Raw genomic sequence first — 18,876 nt, forward strand, 5'->3', positions numbered from 1 at the left:
CCGGCGTCAAGGCGACGGTGTTGTTCTCTTCCTCTGACTGCGGTTGCTGTTCAGTTCAATCCAGCCGGTCTGGTTGAGTAACACAGTCCAGGGACTGTGTCTATGGTTGCTCCGCGGGCCGCTTTGCCGGCTGGTGCTTTTGTATCAGGGCAAGCAGTATTCCATGGCAGGGAACTTCTGGCAGAGCTCCCACTAGTAAGTGAGCTTCCATTTTCTCGCGTGGGACCGGGTCTGGGGCACGGGAGGATTGGGCCTGCTATTCCCTCGGGGCTTCCATCCTGGCTGCTGGGGGTGAGTCCCCACCCCCACCTCCCCCGTAGAAGCCGGGGGTCCGAAAAGCAGCACCATTTTGCGGATTTCCCCTCTTCGCCCAGCGGGATTTCGGGGGCTGAGGGGAAGTGAACTCGAAGGATAGGTAAGGGGTCCGGTCTCCGGGAAGTGAGACAGAGGCGGTTTCATTTAAAATTTGGGGGTTTGGTTGGTGGGATGATGTGGGCAAGGGGAAGTGACCCATTGTAGCTCTGTGAGATCGCCTGTTTCGGACAGACATGGTTTGCTTTATTTACTTAGAGGAGAGGAGTGAGTCGTGCTTGTTTCTACCTTCTGCTTCGTGGCTCAGTTTTATGCCTAGATTGGTTAGACGCGCGCGCGCGCGCACACACACACACACACACACACACACACACACACACACACCACCACCACCACCACCACCCCCACCCTCACCTTTATCCCCCACCCTCACCTTTATCCGCCACCCCCGGAGGCAGGGTTTCCCTGGGTTAAGCGGTGGCTGTTCTAGAACTCACGCTATAAGCCAGGTTGGACTCGAGTTTACTGAGACCCGCCTGCCTCTGCCTCTGAGTGCTGTAATTAAAGATATGAGCCACTTACTGGCTCCTAGGTTGACTTTTATGCCCCTAGAATTTGAGAGCACAGGGGCTCTTAAAATATATCTATTTCTTTTTTTTTTTTTCCGGAGCTGAGGACCGAACCCAGGGCCGTGCGCTTGCTAGGCAAGCAGTCTACCACTGAGCTAAATCCCCAACCCCGAATATATCTATTTTCATTCATTAGCCGGTGTCTTATATTTTGCTTTAAAGGTGTGTATTTTCCAGATTTTTGTCCTCTTCCTTTAACCATTTAAATGACTAAATTTTAGTGTCTTTCGGTGACCATATGACCATAGAAGGGCTAAAGTAATGTTAAAGACATTTGTCTCTAAATACATTTGGTTAAACATACAGGACCCGTTGTGCGATTGGGCTAAGCATTGAGCAGGCTTTCCATTAAGTACATTAAAAACTGAGCAGGATTGAATTTTAGTCTGAAGACAACAACAAATTCTATGAATTGGGTTGGATGTTTTTTCCTCTTTGCCTGAGAACAAAGAAGAAGGAGAAAAGGAGAAGGAGAAGGAGGAGAAGAAGAAAGGAAACTGAATTTGGAGACTTGTTTCTGGAAAGCATGTCTTCTCTTGCTACAAAGTGTTTCTGGGATGATGAAATGCTAGTGAAGGGTTACTGTGGGATTTTACTCACTGAGGTGTTTCAGTTAAAAAAAAAAATGAAATACAGAAGGGGATGACCCAAAAAGGTGGTATTAAGCTTGGACCTGTACTTAATCTTGGTACTCAGATAATGCCTTGATTGTCTGCCTCAGTGATGTAATCCTAAAACAGGCAGTAGCAAGTCTTTGCATATAGCAAGAGTTTATCTTTGAGAATGGGCCTTATTCTAGAGGGTCTGAGAACCTGTGTGCTGGTGCTTTGTCCACAGGACACTATGAAGGAAATGGAGAAAAAGAGGTAGAGAATCTTTGAAACCATCAAGAGTTTCTTTAGCTTCAAGTTTCCCTGTTTCTTCATCAAATGGTCTTGCTGGGGCTGCCAGTGAACTGCTGAAAAGCTAGAGAAATCTGATGAATAACTTACCTGAGAGTTTAGAATGGCATCCACAGCATCCTTGTTTATTGACCAGACAGAATGGGAATCAAACTGATTGGCATAGAATTATTTGAAGATAGTCAGCAAAGCAGTCACAAATAGCATCCAAAAACCAAAGGGATTCCATTGGTCCAACAAAACTGAGAAACATTGGGGTGATAGTGAAAACACTGATTGGAAAAGATTAAATTAGAAAAATGTAAAATTTGCTCCAAGGCTGAATTTACTTGAAATGGGTGAGCATGTATTGAAGAACTCAAGTATTTCATTGTTGAACATAATTTACTCAGTATTTTAGAGACCCGTTTTGAAGAGTTAATTAAGTTTCAGAAGTAGACTGGCGCTCTGTCTAGCCAGACACTGTCCTTTATCAATGATCTAAAGATATACCCAAAACAAAAAAAGCTGGATGCAGTGCTGCATGAAGCTTGGTGGTGATGGGATCTCTGCCAGACTGAGGCTAGTCGGCTCTACAGAAGGAGTTCCAGGATAGCCAGGGCTAAACAGAAAGAAAGAGAGGGGGGAGAAGGGAAGGAGGGAAGGAAAAGAGATATACCACTTAGAATATGACCAGCTTATTAAATCTTAGTGTTTTAGGTGCTTTTGATTGTTGGCCTTTTAAAATTAGTTTATTCACTTTACATCCCAATATCAGCCCTCTCTTCTCCCAGTACCCCAGCTCAAGCAACCCCCCCCCCCACCTCCACTTGTTGGCTTTTTATACCACTTTTTGACATCTTTACTTTTTCTAGTTTGCAGTGGATTTTGGATAAACAAGATCTGTTGAAAGAGCGCCAGAAGGACCTAAAGTTTCTCTCAGAAGAGGAGTATTGGAAATTACAAATATTTTTTACAAATGGTAAACTTTTACATTGGTTGAAGTAGTATAGTATAGCTGGTCACTATTTTGTATGGTAATTTCAATGAATTGTTACATTACAGTCTATAGTTAATGAATGCTTTTATTTATACATTTATCATTTCAGTGTTCAGGGCAACTCTTTTTTGCACCTTATGTATCATAAGCACAGTGTTGTATAATTTCAGGCATTTCTAGTGACACCCATTTTTAAGGTTGGCCTAAGCAAAATACTTTAATAAATGATCCTTTAAATTAGCATCCTATTGTTGTCATTTTGCCTTATAACTTTGCATTAGCAAGAAGGAGATTTAATCAAGAGCCCTTTACTGTGTCTGGGATAGCTTTGCTGCCTGTTCTTTTGTTTGTTTGTGTTGTTTGTTTATTGTATTTATCTTATGTGATTTGCACTTTGCCGGTATCTGGGCAGTTATCTGCTGTGCCTGATGCTGAGGAAGTTAGGATCTCCTGACGGAGTTACAGAGGACTATGAGCCACCATGTAGGTGTTAAGAATGGAACCCAGGTCTTATGCTTTTGACTCCTGAGCCATCTCCCCATCCTGTCACCTAGCTTTAATTCCGTTATTCTCTGCAAACCTACCTTGTCCTTATATCAAAGATTAACTATGGATTTCTTGGTAAATAACAATATCTGTCTTAATTTTTAAGCTACTCTATAGCTATTATGAAAAGCATTAAAATATGTAGTAAAGAAAGAATATTTGATACTCAGCCTGCTTATATTGCAAGGATAAATTGCAGGCAGTTTCTCTTATTGTTTATGAATATTGCTGCATTTGTAAATCTTAGACTACTGGAGTTCAGAGGGTGTCAGAGTGTGCCTAGATGTGAAATGGTCATGATTGCAACGTAGAAATCACTAATAAAACTTAAGGTTATTAGTGTTGGTATACTGATGACAGATGGTACATTTAAACGTATTCTTTTTTTAGTTATCCAAGCATTAGGGGAACATCTTAAATTAAGACAACAAGTTATTGCTACTGCTACAGTCTATTTCAAGAGATTCTATGCCAGGTATGGTTGTTTTATTTATTATTTTTAATGCCTGGTTGGAATTCTTTTCTAATTTCCATGTACAATATATAAAATAAGTAAATCACTTGTTTACTGTAGAATTATGATTCCCAAAGTCCACCCCCACCCCAGTGTGTTTTCTAAATAGTCATCATTTAACTCTTGTCTAATCATATTTTAGGTATTCTCTGAAAAGTATAGATCCTGTATTAATGGCTCCTACATGTGTGTTTCTGGCATCCAAAGTAGAGGTATAAAACAATTTTCTGTTCTTCATGAAAATATTGATATGTCTGGTTTTATCATAGATAGATAGATAGATAGATAGATAGATAGATAGATAGATAGATATTGCTTTTGTATGGTTAATCATAGTTATCCTATGATAGTTTATAGGAACTAATATGCACATCTTGAAAATGTTTTTATTTTTTTAATAAATATTTTATGTATCAGATGATTTAATGAGCCCTTTGCAAGTTCTTTTTTTTTTCTTTTTTTTTCATCTTTATTAACTTGGGTATTTCTTATTTACATCTCTATTCCTTTGCAAGTTCTAATTCAATCCTGTAACTCTGGAGTATATGGCAGTAGTATCCATGTGGGGTCAAAGGACCAAAGACCCTGACCCTGATTTGACCCTGAGATCAGGGCCAGGGAAAGAACACCTTGACTTGAGCCCAAGCAAGAAACCAAGGCCAAGAAAAAGAATCCTTCCAGTCCCTGAGTTTGCCCCAAGATCAGGCCCATGCTACCCTGGAAAACAATCCTGCCCCCCACCCTCAAATACAGCCTACCTTCTTAGGTTTCTGCTGCTTCTCCTCCTTACCCAAGCAGGGTTGCAAACACCTTCTCTTGTCATTCCCAATAAGTCTTTATGTGAACTTTGTTGTGCAGTGTGACTTTGTGGTATTCCTTGGCTCCTGACTGGGAAGATGCCTTTCCTTCAGAGATGCAACACTGGGGAAAGGAATCCCCTCAGAACTGTAGCATTTACAATTGTCATTTTAGAAATGAGGAAACTAGGGCATAGAGAGAGCAGTGTTCGTATACTGGGTCAGTGGTTCCAATAGTCTAGATCTTCATCCTGTAACTTAATTGCTTGCTGTCTTTAAAAGACTATTTATCTGAGTGTGGTGGTGCATGCCTTTAATCCCAGCACCTGGGAGGCAGAGGCAGGTGGATCTCTATGTATTCAAGGCCAGCTTGAACCACAGTGAATTCTAAGTTCCAAGATAGCCAGAGGTTTGTAGTAAGACCCAGTCTTAAAACAACCAAAAAAAAAAAAAAAAAGAAAAAGAAAGAAAGAAAGAAAACAAAGGAGGTAGCACAGCTTATCTACTATGGCCTGAGAATGTCTCTGCTCCTCACCCACATGCTTTTTGTTTACACCTGACTTCTCTGGTAACAAGCCACTGTGGGAGAGCGAAAAGGTAGAAAAGACTTTATAGACTCCAGCAAGGAAGTGTGGATAGTGAGAGCAGAAAAGGTAAGTAAGAGAAGACAGAGAAGGACTTGGACTGGGAACTGCATTTCTGCTCAACTTACTGTTTGCAATATTATTGAGAAAGTGTAACTACCCCCTAAAGCCCAAATAGTAGCAGATTCTGAGAACTGGCTTTTTTCTTAGCTAATCCACACAATTCCTAGTCTATTGTTTCTGTTCTTAGGTAATGTCTTTAGGATAATTGTATCCATGTGAATTGAATGACTTTAACCAGTAAGTTTGTTTCTTTTGTGTTCATTTTATCTTAGAAACATTCATGACATCTTTATTATCTCTTAAGTATGCAGAATTGAATATATTAGAATACTAAAACCCTTTCTAGGAACCTAAGTTAACTCTGTCCATGAGAGAGATAAAGTTTGAATAAATCTAGTTATAAGTCAGTCTATAAACAAGTCAGTTATAGTGTTTACCTAGTTCCCATGAGGCCTGGTTTCAGTCCTGAGGACCAGATGTGTATCGAATGTCTTTTTGAATAAAGAGGTCTTGTAGATGAGGTGTATTTTTAGTTGTGGTTGTTGAGTTACTTTTTCTTAAAGTTTTTTTTATACAATGTATTTTGACCATGTTTTCTCCCCTACCCTAGCTTCTCGCAGATCCTTTTCCCTACTCACCCAGCTTAGTGTTCATTTTCTGTGTCTCAAACAAAGCAAAAACTAAAACAAAAAACATAAGACAAATATCGAAACAAAGCCAGTAAGAAACAAAAAAGCCTTCAAAAAAAAAAAAAATCAAGCAACCAAGGACAAAAGCCATGTAGTTAATTTTGTGTTGTCCACCTCTTCCTGGGCCTGGGGACTGCTTTAGAGTGTGTTGATTTGACTAGGGTCACTCCGTTGGACCTTTGCCAGTAGGTATCAATTCCAGGTAGCATTTTCATTTACCCTCTCAGTATGTTGCATTACATTTTAACTCTAACCAAATCTTTCTGTTTTGTCTAATTGATTAGAAATTGTGGGCAAAATCATGTTTAACATACTATCTTCAGTTTTGAGTTTTTAGTTTTAATTATTGGGTTTTGAAGGTTAAATATAAATATATGTGCGCACATAAAGTTATAGATTACGTTTTTGTTTTTTTTTTTTTTTTTGTTCTTTTTTTCGGAGCTGGGGACCGAACCCAGGGCCTTGCGCTTCCTAGGCAAGCCCTCTACCACTGAGCTCAATCCTCAACCCCAGATTACATATTTTTAATAGAAGATATTTGGATAGTTTTAATTTGCTAAATAAGAGACCAGTTCTTGCTTGTTCTACTTTGAAAGGAAGTAAAATGGTTTGGAAAGCTTAAGTGATTTATCTGAAATTAAATGAGAGTATATTTAAATTACATTATATGATACATTCCAGTAGTAGGTTGAAAGGAAAGTGATAACTTACCTAAGGAGCCTTATATTCTGTTATAACTGTTTCATTCTTTCAGGAAGGTTGGTGTCTATGTGGTCTTTGAGTAATATGAGTGTTTGTTTATTGATTGATTGGTTGGCTGATTGATTGTGCTAAGGATTGAACATGGGGCCTTGTACATTCATTGAGCAATATTGCCAACCCAAATTGAAAATTTAAGATGAGGTAATAGACTGTAGACATGAGAAGAACTTGGAAATATGTTTGGAATAGATCTCAGATATCGTTAATGTTTTTTGGATTACTAAGTACTTGATCTCATTCACTTTTCTCTAGGAATTTGGTGTCGTCTCAAATACAAGATTGATTGCTGCTACTACTTCTGTATGTAAGTGCAAAAAGTTTTTTCTACTTTAAGGATGAAATCTAAGGAGAGCTGTGTAATGTACAGATTTGTTGTTTTGTTTTTAATGAACCACATATAGGTGAATTTATTACAGCTCCAAAGGATACTATTATCATTAGCATATTTCACAGGAAAAAAATGTTTGAGAAGAAGTTGTTTTTACTGATGTAGTGGCTCCTATAATGTCAGTGTTTGGGAAGTGGAGGTAAAGGAATAGGAGTTCCAGGCAAGCCATACCTACATTGTAAGTTATTATGAAACAGCTGTTGGAGCTAGCAGTTGATATCCTGGTTGACTTAAGTATTGTGACCTAATGACCTAAATACAGTTTTCTCAGTAGTACTTACTGTAACTATGTAACTTATGACTTCTTGAGATAGAAAACAATGGCTTCTCATTTGTACTTTATTAGTGAGTACAAATAGTAACTATGTAGTATAAGAAAATCACATAAAGACTTTGACACTTTTATTAAAATGTTTTGGTAAGATGTGGTTCTGCACACCTTTAATACCAGCACAAGGCAGAGGCCAGCAGTTCTCTATGAGATCAGCCTGGCCTGTATAGTAGGTTCCCAGCCAGCCAAGGCTAATAATGAGACCTTGTCTCCAAAAACTAAAAATAAGTAAATAAATTTATTTTGTTTGTTTGTTTATGTCTTTTGGAAAAGAAATACTGATAAGTTCTGAAAGTATTGTTAGTTAAAACAAACTTTCTTGAGTCTCAGATGAATACTGCCAACATTTTAGTATATCAACTTTTCTCCCCCACCCTTTTTGTTATAAGTTGATGTGCATGTGTTTTGTATTCATTCTAACCTAAATTACATTCAAACAGAAAAATACTAGAGTTGAAAATATTTTAGGAATGATAGAATCTAGTAATTTTTTTTCAGTGTTTTAATTTTTTAAAAAGCAGCAGAAGCCTTTTCCTTCTTTTCCCTCCTCAACCTTACCTCTTCATTTCCTTCATCTCCAAATTCTTGCCTATACTCACAGGTGCTGGGTGTGCTGGTACGTGGCACCATTCTAACATGAACAAGCCCCTCCTCCTCCCCCCCTCCTCCTCATCCTCCTTCCCTCTTCCTTCATTAACGTTGTTGTTGTTGTTGTTGTTTTTAGATAGGGTTTCTCTGTGAAGCTCAAACTCACAGAGATCCACCTGCCTCTGCCTCCTGAGTGCTGGAATTAAAGGCATATGCCACCACACCTGACCAACATGAACCTTTTTGTTTGAGGGGTGGGGTATAAAATGTATGCTGTTCAATTGTATAGGCAAGGATGCTTCCCACCACTCAATTTCTGTCCTCCCTAGAAACAACGCTTTAAATATTTCTGAGAGCACCTACTGAGGATAGCATAGCACACCTTCTAATATTTGGAGCTATGTTACAGGAATTTTGGATAAATTCATGCTGGCATTTTCATAGTTTTAATTGTTTTGTTTTGTTTCTTATAGTAAAAACTAGATTTTCATATGCCTTTCCAAAGGAATTTCCTTACAGGATGAATCATGTAAGTATATTATATAAAACTCTGTATTAACTAACTCCATTTTATACTAGAATAAGCTTCAGAATCTCTTAGAAATGGGAGTTTCAAGTAATATATATAGATAGATAGATATAGATAGATATATGTACATATATATATAATTTTTTATCAAGTCTCAGCAGCTTCTCTATAGTTTTCTGGCAATATTTAACAGTAGTCATTATTAATCTTGGATCCCAGTTAAAGCACCTTAGGAAGCTTTTTAATAATATTGAAGTTGGGACTTCTACAAATTAAAGCAGAATTTTCAGCCTTGGAGTGGCAGTGGTCTTGCATCAGTGTTTCCAGGTTACACCAATGTGTCTCCTTTGGAACAATTTGAAAACTGTTCTTGAAAAATTACCTGTTAGGCTTCTGTTAATATTTTAATAGATCACCTTTTCTCACCTTACAAGGAATTTGTTTATTCCATTAAGTATAGATAGTTGCATTGTACATTTGTCAAATAAAAAGTAAATAGAAAAATTTGAAGTTTCTTTTTGGTTTGGTTTGTTTTTTTCAAGAAAAGAATTCTCTGTTTAGCTCTAATTGTCATGGAACTCTCAAACTTGCTCTGTAGACCAGGCTGACCTCACACTCAGACATAAAAAATCATGTGCCACCGTGCCTGCCTTAAATTTGAAGTTTCTAACATAACTTTTTACATATTTTTTAAGGAATTCTGGTTATAGCTCAATAGCAAAATAAGTGCTTAGCATATTTGAGACTTTGGGTTTAATTCCACCTAAAAAAAGATATGATACTGTCTTTTCCTTATAAGAATTTAAAATGTATTATCTAATAGTGAAAAGCAATTTTTCCAGGCATAATGGCACAAGCCTTTACTCCCAATCCTCAGGAGGCAGAGGTGGGAGGAGCTCAGTGACTATAGGCAGGCCTGGTCTCATCAGACCCTGTCTCAAAAAACAAACAAAATTAGCGATTTTTATTGTAAATGTAATGTTAAATAGACTGTTTATTTTTTGATTTAGAAATTTTATATAATATTGATTAATTTATCTGTATCTATAAGTTGTTATTTAGAGTATGTAATTATGCTTACTTTTACTGTGATTTTTTTTTTAAAACAGATACTAGAATGTGAATTTTACCTCTTAGAATTAATGGTATGTATATTTTTCAATAATACAGCAAAAATTTAATGGGTGGTACAGAAAGAAGGTTAAAATGTAATATATCCAAATGATATACTATGGCAACGTCATAGAAATATGTGAGCATCATCACCTATTTCCTTTCTGAAGGCTGTAAAATAATTTATCTTCCTTTGCAAAAAATTTTTTTTTAATTTTCTTGAAACTTTAGTAAGGATTACAAGCAAATAATCCAGGGCCATTGTAAATTCTGCGCACAATTTATGCATGTGTGTAGAGATAAAGATAGATTATGTCTTTGGCAGAATCCTGCTCCTTCGGATCAGAATTAAGGATTTATAGGCTAATAAGAGACTCTAGTGTGTTGCAGATGCGACACTTTGAGTCTCTAAGGAAAAAATGGATGCTGACTGGGTACCATCTGATTTACTAAGGTATATTCCAGAGAGAGCACTGCCTTCGCTGTCACAGCATAGCTTAGAGTCATATTTGAGTAGAGAAGAAAAAGAAAAAGAAAGCAAATGTGAGGTAGAGAAATTAATTTGAAACACAGAACAAGTTGTTGGAAAATGGTATTTATGTTGTAATAAATCTGTTTTTACACATACATATTTTTAAACTGTTTTTTAGGACTGTTGCTTGATAGTGTATCATCCTTATAGACCTTTGCTCCAGTATGTGCAGGACATGGGCCAAGAAGACGTGTTGCTTCCCCTTGCATGGTAACTAGAACAGAGGTTACTCATATGTTACTAGACAGGAGGATTGACGACTAACTAAATACATGGCTTAATATATTAAAATGTACCAAGACATTTGATATTTAGCAAGATATCTGCTTGTTAAATTTGAAATACTATAGTGATATAAGTTATAAAAGTCATACTTACCTTGAATTACCTATTTGATAAGGATATCTGTTAATGTTTTATATGAAAAACAGACTTAATACTTTTTGTTTTGATTCAATACAAACCCATTTTAAATCTGGTTCTCTTTGGAATAAAGATAAATAAAGTTCATGAAGTAGTTGTGCTTCTAATAATGATAAGATTTGCGTTTCTACAGGAGGATAGTGAATGACACCTACAGGACGGATCTTTGTCTTCTGTATCCTCCTTTCATGATAGCTTTAGGTATGTAAATTTGGTGTGCCTTTATTGGTTAACTGGTTTTGCCTATTTAGGTCATTCTAGAATAAATCTCACCTGATTTTATGTTTTTGTAGTAGTAAACTAATCTTGAATGTGAGCTTTCAATAATAGACACTACAATTATCCCAGATTAGCATTATTTTCCCCTTTCCACTTTTGTTAGTAAGGTCCCCCCACCCCTAATTCATTTAAAATAATTTTAACTAGTATCTAAGCAAAGTTTTTATTAGTTGGGGGGGGGGGAAATTCAGGAGTAAATCTGCTAATACTAGTTGTCTTATAAATAACTGGTTCTCTTTTCCATTTCTGGATCCAGTTAAATGCTCAAGACCTTAAGGAAAGAAGCATCCTTGCTTCTGTTGCTAAGGAGAACTTAACTGGCATCCCTCAGTGTGTAGGAAGCGTACAGTGATGGGCTAGCCTTGTCTTGGGAGTTAAGTAGACCAGATTTAAACATTGCTTCCTTTACAGTTGTAAAAACAATTATCTATTTTTCTGAGTTTGTAACAATTGTGAGAGGGACAATAACTTTATAAATAGTTGTTTCAATAGGTAAGTGATATATCCTGTGGAACAACAGGTGTCTATGATGTCCAGAGACTTAATAGGTTCTGCACCTTTTTCTCTCCTCCTGTTGATTTTTATGACCTTTCTAAAAACCCTTCTCTTTCTTCTTCGTTGTCATTTTCCTGCTCCTCTTCCTCTTCCCTCTCCTCCTCTTCTTTTTCTTCCTCTTCTCCTTCGTTCTCTCTTTTTTTAATAATGTATTTTTAAATTTTTCTTTTAGATTATTTTGTTTTATATGTCTGCATATTTTTACCTGCATGTACATATATGTGACACACACATGCCGGGAGCCCATGGAGGCCAGAAGAGGGTACTAGATCCCCTGGAATTAGAGGTAGTTGTAAGCCACCGTGTGGGTGCTAGGAATTGAACCCAGGTCTTCTGCGAGAGCAATAAGTACTCCAAATAGCTGAGCCATCTCTCTACCCCTTCTCAGTTACATCATAAACATTGCTGGTTTTCAACCTTATTCTAGAGGTATACTCGATATAAGTTAAACTTAACACTTCTGCAGCATTGGTACCTTTTTTAAAAATGATTTGTTTATTTGTATTTCAAATCTTTGGGTTTTTTTGCCTGCCTGCATGTATGTATGAATGAGGGAGATGGATCTCCTGGAAGTGGAATTACAGGTAGTTGTGATCTGCCATGTGTGTGCTGGGAATTGAATCCAGGTCCTCTGGAAGAACAGCTAATGCTCTTAACCTCTGAGCCATCTCTCTAGCCCCTCACTGGTGACTCTGGTAAATTGCTGGACTTGGTGGGACTCTAAAGTAAAATCTATGTTCAGTGAGAAAAGATGCTGGGTTTTTATAGATATGAGGAAATAGCAGGGTGTATGGCATGGTTTTGTGTGTGGTCTGTGCTCCTCTCAGGTAGTCTTACTGAGATCAGTTGCTTTTATATATAGTCTTTTATGTGTTGAAACATTAGTGTGTGTGTGTGTGTGTGTGTGTGTGTCGTATGAATATTAGCAAGTTCATATGAAGGCAGGGTACACATGATAGAGGCTAGAGGTCAACCCTTGTCATTTTGCAGGAGCCATCTACCTTTCTGAAAGAGAAAGGTCTACATACTGAGACCTCATTTATTAGACAAGGCTGACTGACCAGCGAATCCCAGAGATTACCAGTGTGTACTATCATGCCCAAGATTTTTCTCTTACATGTATGAATATTTTGCTTGTGTGTATGTCTGTGCACTATGTGCATGTATTGCTGTAGAAGCCAGAAGAGTGCATTGGATAACCATTACTGCAGTACCAGTTGGTTCAGTCATCATATGGCTGCTGAGAATTGAACCTGAATACTAGAAGACAACCATTACTCTTAGCCTATTAAACCATCTCTCGCTCTTCTCTTGTTCCTTGCTCCCTTGCTCTTGCCTTCTTCCCCTCTTCCCCTTTGTCCCTTCTCTCCCCATTCCCCTCCCCCTTCCCTCCATGTGCTCATGGCTGGCCTTTACTCTTCTCTTCTACTCTTCTCTCATTAAACCTTTCCACGTGGGGGAAAAAAAAATCTCTCCAGCCCTCTTCCCAGCTTTGTTTTGGTTTTTTAATGTGGGTGGGAATTGAACCCAGACCACACTGGACAGTCTTAAAAACTTGTCTAACTAAATGTAACTATAGTACATAAACACCTAAGTGAAAATTAACTTTTAAAATTTAGATTATATCCCCTAAGGATGGGTTCTGTTAACTGGGAGCTAAAGATAAAGATCCAGGGAGGGAGAACCTGGGATGGACATTCTGGGGGATCTGCCTGAATGAGGTCTTCCTCTACGGTTAGCAAAAAGTCATTAAGTCATTAAGAATATCCACTCCCAGCTTTCTAGATGGAATGCAAGAATTTTATTTCCTCCTTTGAGGAGACATCCTGTATGATTAACATTCCTGGTTGCCCTGGTGATCTGCGGATGCAAGGACTTTTGTGCCCTCAACAAACATTTTAAGATTTAGCAGTGCATTGGTTAGGTAGGACTTTGTTTTCTGTCACTGACTTCTGACTGTGATTTGACTACTTTGCACCCATATGCATAGGTGATTTTTCCTGTCCTAATTTCTTGGTTGGAGTTGTTTCTCTTGTCACAAATTTGCCATCAAGGCACCCTCACTATGACCAATACACAGTGAAGACAGGGTGTCAAGACCATTCTGTAGCTAGAGGGGTTTTGTTTATAATATAGTCTGTGTCTGTGTTTGTATGTCTGTGAATATTGTTGCTACACTTTTTAAAAATAGTATTGGAAAATAAGACAATCTTTATGAAAATCTTTAGTTCTAAGACTATGTTTAAACAGTTGTCTCTAATTTTCTTTCTAGCTTGCCTACATGTAGCCTGTGTTGTACAACAGAAAGACGCTAGACAATGGTTTGCAGAACTTTCTGTGGATATGGAGAAGGTACTCTTTTCTTTTTTGGAAGACATGGTCTCCCTGTATAGCCCTCTCTTGCCTAGAAATGCATAGAAATCCACCTGCCTCTTCCTCCCAAGTGCTGGGATTGCAGCCTGTGCCCCTCACCCTACATGATGTGTGTTCTTTACGTACTATTATGTTGCTAGTTTTTGCTACTGAGAACTTTTCAAATATTTTCTTCTAGATTTTGGAAATAATCAGGGTTATTTTAAAACTGTATGAGCAGTGGAAGAATTTTGATGAGAGAAAAGAGATGGCGACTATTCTTAGTAAGATGCCGAAACCAAAACCACCTCCGAACAGGTACATTTCACACTTAGCTGCTGATTTAATTTTACTGTATAATGATTATCAGATTTTCTTTAGATTGTGGTATATTTTACCTTTTTCTAAATCTTATACTAAAGTTGCTTTATTTCTGTTTAATTTCTGTCTTGATAAATTGCTAATGTCTCAGTTTTAAGATAAGTTCTTCTGTCTAGTAACTTTCTAATGCAATGGAGGTCTATTACAGGTATCCCTCAACATATAGCCATGTTCTGTACCTAAGCTGAAGTGAATGAGACAAACATTTGAAATTCAGAGATAAAAACTTGAAATAGTTTCCATTTGCCTCCCTGTCAATTCCTCTCCCTGAAGGAATAATTGTTCTCCTATTTCATACATTTCAGTAAGCATTTTGAAAATTTTTGGTGACCTGATGTGCTAAACATTATAAATGTTGGCTTCTGAGTGATCCTCTGACCCCATAGCACACAGTTCACAACTTCACCAGAGAGGAACCTCCTGCGCGAAGGTGTTTTTGTTGTTGTAAATGAATCTGCACTCAGTTGAGTGGCTCTCTGCCCTCTCTGTGTATCAGATCATTCAAAGCGAGAACGCTGAGAAGGGGAGTAAATGCTTTATGCTTAGTTGTTACTTAGAGAGGTTATATAGCAATAAGATACATTTTTAGACTGCTGCTGGTTACAGTGACGTTACAGTTGAGAAGAAAATGATGATTAACTGTTACTAGGAGCTGCTTAAGGCAGTCATTGAAACAGCTACCTTTGGATGCATTTTTTACAGAAGCTCCCTGAGTGATTCTCCACTAATGGCAGGGCCTGAAGCTGCAAGATGATGGTGGACAAGATAATGCAATCTCCTATTGTCACAGTTACTGGTATTTTCAGCTTTAGTTATTTTTATTTTAATATTCGGCATTTTTCCAAGAAATCACCATATTTTTGATGTATAAAGATTTGTTATCATTTCCATATGATTTTATGCCATTGGACAACAGTTTTTTTTCTTTTTTCTTTCTTTTTTTTTTTTGAAAGACATTTTGGATTTTCCTAAAGAGTAGAAATAGAATTTTATATGTCAGATTTAATTTTGTAGGAAATTCGTTCAGAAGAAGTTGTAATCTCTATGTTGAGTGATACCTGTAATAATGTGAAACCCTAAACTCTAACTTAAATCTTTGAATGTATATGGACACTAACTTCTGGACTGCTTGTTATGTATGAGGGCCTCAAGTTACAGAAGAATAAAAACATAAAACCAACTCTTAGTTTTCTGTATTTTAATTTTTCTGCATTTGTGTTTTATAATCAGAATGTCTGTCTTATAGAATTGCTCCACAGAATAATGAACTTCAGAAATTAATAGTACTATCAGTATTGAAAATGAATCTTTTAATTGGCATAAAATTTCTTTCTTCCCCATTTGAACAGTGAAGGAGAGCAGGGTCCAAATGGAAGTCAGAACTCTAGCTACAGCCAATCTTAAAACACCCTGAAGAATCCCGTAGTGGACCACTTGGAAGGAAAGCATTGGAGAGTTTGAGTAATGTCTTCATTGGAAAGCAGATGCAAATGAATAGCTTGTTTCTGTCGAGCATATTGGGAATTGACTTAATTTCCACAAAATAAGTTTCATTTCCTAACTTGATTCTAGTGTATAATTTATTAAATCTTAATTACAAAATTTAGTGAGACTCTTAAGGAACCTATAGCCATATACAAACATTTCAGGGTTAACTTCTCTTTTACATACTCATGCACATAGACACATACTAGTACTGGTTTTTTATTAGGAAATTGAAGGGTTTATTATCTTTTTTGTATTAAGTCAGGAAGCATGAAATGTCATTTGTTCACATTTTTCTTTGGGCATTGAGGGACCAAAAAGGACATAAAAAGTCAATAAAACTCCCCCCGACCCAATTAAATTTTAAAACTAGATTTAAGAAGTTAAATCTTAGAAAATCCTAGGTTTTAGAAATGATAATTACAATTTGAAGGAGATTAATCAAGAGCTTACTGATTTTAAAATATATTGTATTCAATACTTTTTGTATCATCACAGAAGATACTGGCCCAGCCTATCAAAAAAGTGCAATATATATATATATATATATAGCATACCTTGACAATGTAAAGGTTGTATTGACTTACTAGCTGTATTGAAATGCTGGGAAACCTGAAAGAAAAGGCTATTTACAACTAATTTATAGTTATTAAGCATTTTAAAAGTTTAATTTGATTAAATGCTTAAGTTAAAATTTGGTGAAATTTTAATGTTTAATTTGTCCTGAAATTTTTTATGAGACATATATACCCGATTTAATTTTAGTGTTTTAGTGTAAGCTAACAGATGTACAGAAGGCATTCTGAGTTGGGAAGGAACCTGGTCAGGTTTTAGGCCAGTAAGATTCTTAATTCTCATGGGTATAGACTTCAGGATAAATGTTACATTTGTGAGACTTCATAAATTAACTCATTTTCTTCAGACTCAAAGGAAGAAGTATAAATAAAACTTGGAGTAATGAGATATTATTGTGTAGTTTTGCACTTTTTAAAAAATCATGAAAAAATTACTCAGTGTTGACTTCCTGGTTAAAATTGGAAGAATAAAAGTTAAGTTTTTCAGCTATATTCACTAATGTCTTGAATTCCTGTTGCTAAGTTTGACTTAGGGTTTCTGAGACTCTTTGTGCATGTTAAATTAGAACCCTAAACTTTGTAAAGGGGTGATTTTGCCTGGTTTATGAATAGAGGAATATGAGGAAAGTTCTGCTTCTGTGTGGAGAGTATCAGATGCAGATGCGCTGGAAAGGGAACAAATATGGGCTCTGCTAAGGTCGTACAGGGATAAGAAACCAACCAACAGGCTCTCCCAGGCCTGAAGGGTTAATCCAAGCTTAGCTTGGATGTTAGTGATTGCTTCTCACAGCCATTAACTGCAGTTTTATATTTAGGCTTTTTTAAATCCAGTTTCTTTTTTCAGATTTATCTTTGTGCTTCATAGTTTTTTTGCAAATGCTATTGTGGAAAATTAAGATTTTGCAAGAGCAGACAAAGCAGTGAAGTAAACCTCCATGTGTGTATGATGTAGCCTCAGCTATTACTGATTCGTAGCCAGTTTCACCTTATTTAAACTTCCACACCAGTCTCCAGTTTGTATATTATTTTGAAGAAAATTCTAGATATATCATTTTATCCATAAATATTTCATACTCATAATAGGTAAAATAATTATTTAATATTATATTAAAATTCTCAATTCCCTGAGCGTTGCAGAGCATTCTTTGAATTCATTTATAAATCCTTTTAGTTTTAGATTCATGGATTCTTCCTCCATTCTATAACATGCCCTGCTTTCATTTGTTCATGTATTAAGCTCCCGTAGCCTATGTGTTACTGTGAGCATTTTTAGCATGCCATTTGGTGAGGGTTTTTCTCCTTTGTATTTCCGTAAACTGATAATTGCCTTTGAAGGCTGACCACATTGAGATTCTTTTTGGTTTGGCTAGACTACTGTAGGGTGGTGTCTCTTGCATTAGTCAACACATAGTGGCTGTTGCTGAATTGTCCTCACTTATGACAAGTACTGTTTCAGATTCAGTCATAGGCACACTGTCCAGTCTCAGCCACCAGCCACTTACAGATGAACAGTTACTATGTGGCTTGTCTGAATGCAGATATGCGTAAATGTGCAAACATGTTGGAATTCAGGTACTTACTAATACAACACAAAATAATGTTAAAAATCTCAATTTGTTTATAACCATTATGTGTTTTAAATGATAATATTTTGGATACATAGAATTAAATAAAACATTGTTAAAATATTTCTTGTTTCTTTTTAATTTTTTAAATATAGGAACATTTAAAATCACAGAGTGGCTTGCATTGGACAGTGCTGCTGCCAGATAATAATGAAAATATTAGATTTCTGTCTCACTCATCTACCTGCATTTGCATTTCCTGCTTTTCCTTTTTTAACTGTCATTTGTCTGCTATTTACTTCAACATTTCCAGTTAGCACACTCTTAATATTACTATTAATTAATTAATTAATTACTGTATGCCAGATGTGTGCCGTGTGCTGTCGGAATTTGAGCTAGGCTTACTGAAGAGATGAGAACTCATCTCTCAGATGATGTAAGTGACAGCTTAGATGCATGCTCTAACTGATAAAACCAGGGCATCTGAACTCCAAACACTACAAATATTGCCTCTTCTGCTCACCCCTCCCCTTTTTATGTTCAGCTATAAATATTACCCTACTTTGGAAGATGGGAGATCTTGCTTTCTCACACATCTTCTCCTTCAGCCCCACAATGGGACTTCTATCATTTAATTACACAGTTTGAGCAGGCCTACAGTTATGTAGCCTCACAATACGGACAGTTTGAGGCCAGCCTGAACTACATTAGACAGTTTCTCTAAATAGCAACAAATTGTACACAGTGTTTTTAAAATTCATATTTAGTATATATAGATAATAGGCTATAGCCCAATAACTTCTTTAAAATATTTTGTCTTTATAATTGACAGTTAACCTTAGTTATAATTTGCTTAAATTGCTTTGTGTTTTTTTGTTAAGTCATCTAAGAATTGTTTTTTGTTTTCTAAAAGTCAGACTTAGGGAGACTTAGCTGAGTCCACCCTACTGGCTGGAAGGCCAAGTATCACTGCTGTTCTAGAACAGAGTAGATTGGTGTTCCC

The 18,876-nt window shown here is 36.8% G+C and overlaps 1 protein-coding gene across 4 annotated transcripts; it reads left to right on the forward strand.

Annotated features, from left to right (window-relative positions):
• Nucleotides 1-52: 52 nt before the first annotated feature.
• Ccnc (cyclin C) lies at nucleotides 53-17,996 on the forward strand. Of its 4 annotated transcripts, none has more exons than XM_087660061.1 (13): nucleotides 53-195; nucleotides 2,698-2,804; nucleotides 3,759-3,843; nucleotides 4,025-4,094; nucleotides 5,514-5,563; nucleotides 7,030-7,081; nucleotides 8,558-8,613; nucleotides 9,723-9,758; nucleotides 10,377-10,468; nucleotides 10,815-10,882; nucleotides 13,788-13,867; nucleotides 14,067-14,185; nucleotides 14,951-17,996. In XM_087660061.1, the coding sequence occupies exons 7-13, from the start codon at nucleotides 8,605-8,607 to the stop codon at nucleotides 15,000-15,002; spliced, it is 456 nt and encodes a 151-aa protein (XP_087516187.1). In that variant the 5' UTR covers nucleotides 53-195; nucleotides 2,698-2,804; nucleotides 3,759-3,843; nucleotides 4,025-4,094; nucleotides 5,514-5,563; nucleotides 7,030-7,081; nucleotides 8,558-8,604; the 3' UTR covers nucleotides 15,003-17,996.
• The last annotated feature ends 880 nt before the right edge of the window (nucleotides 17,997-18,876 follow it).

The sequence above is a fragment of the Rattus norvegicus genome, chromosome 5 (assembly GCF_021556685.1).
Source record: "Rattus norvegicus strain SHRSP/BbbUtx chromosome 5, alternate assembly SHRSP_T2T, whole genome shotgun sequence".
Taxonomy (NCBI): domain Eukaryota; kingdom Metazoa; phylum Chordata; class Mammalia; order Rodentia; family Muridae; genus Rattus; species Rattus norvegicus.

Excerpts from the sequence above, each read along its gene's own strand:
- Ccnc (XM_087660059.1), top strand. The coding sequence starts at position 164 with ATGGCAGGGAACTTCTGGCAGAGCTCCCACTA. Across the intron at positions 13,868-14,066 it reads TTTCTGTGGATATGGAGAAG|ATTTTGGAAATAATCAGGGT; the intron begins GTACTCTTTTCT and ends ATTTTCTTCTAG. Across the intron at positions 14,186-14,950 it reads CCAAAACCACCTCCGAACAG|AAGCTCCCTGAGTGATTCTC; the intron begins GTACATTTCACA and ends CATTTTTTACAG.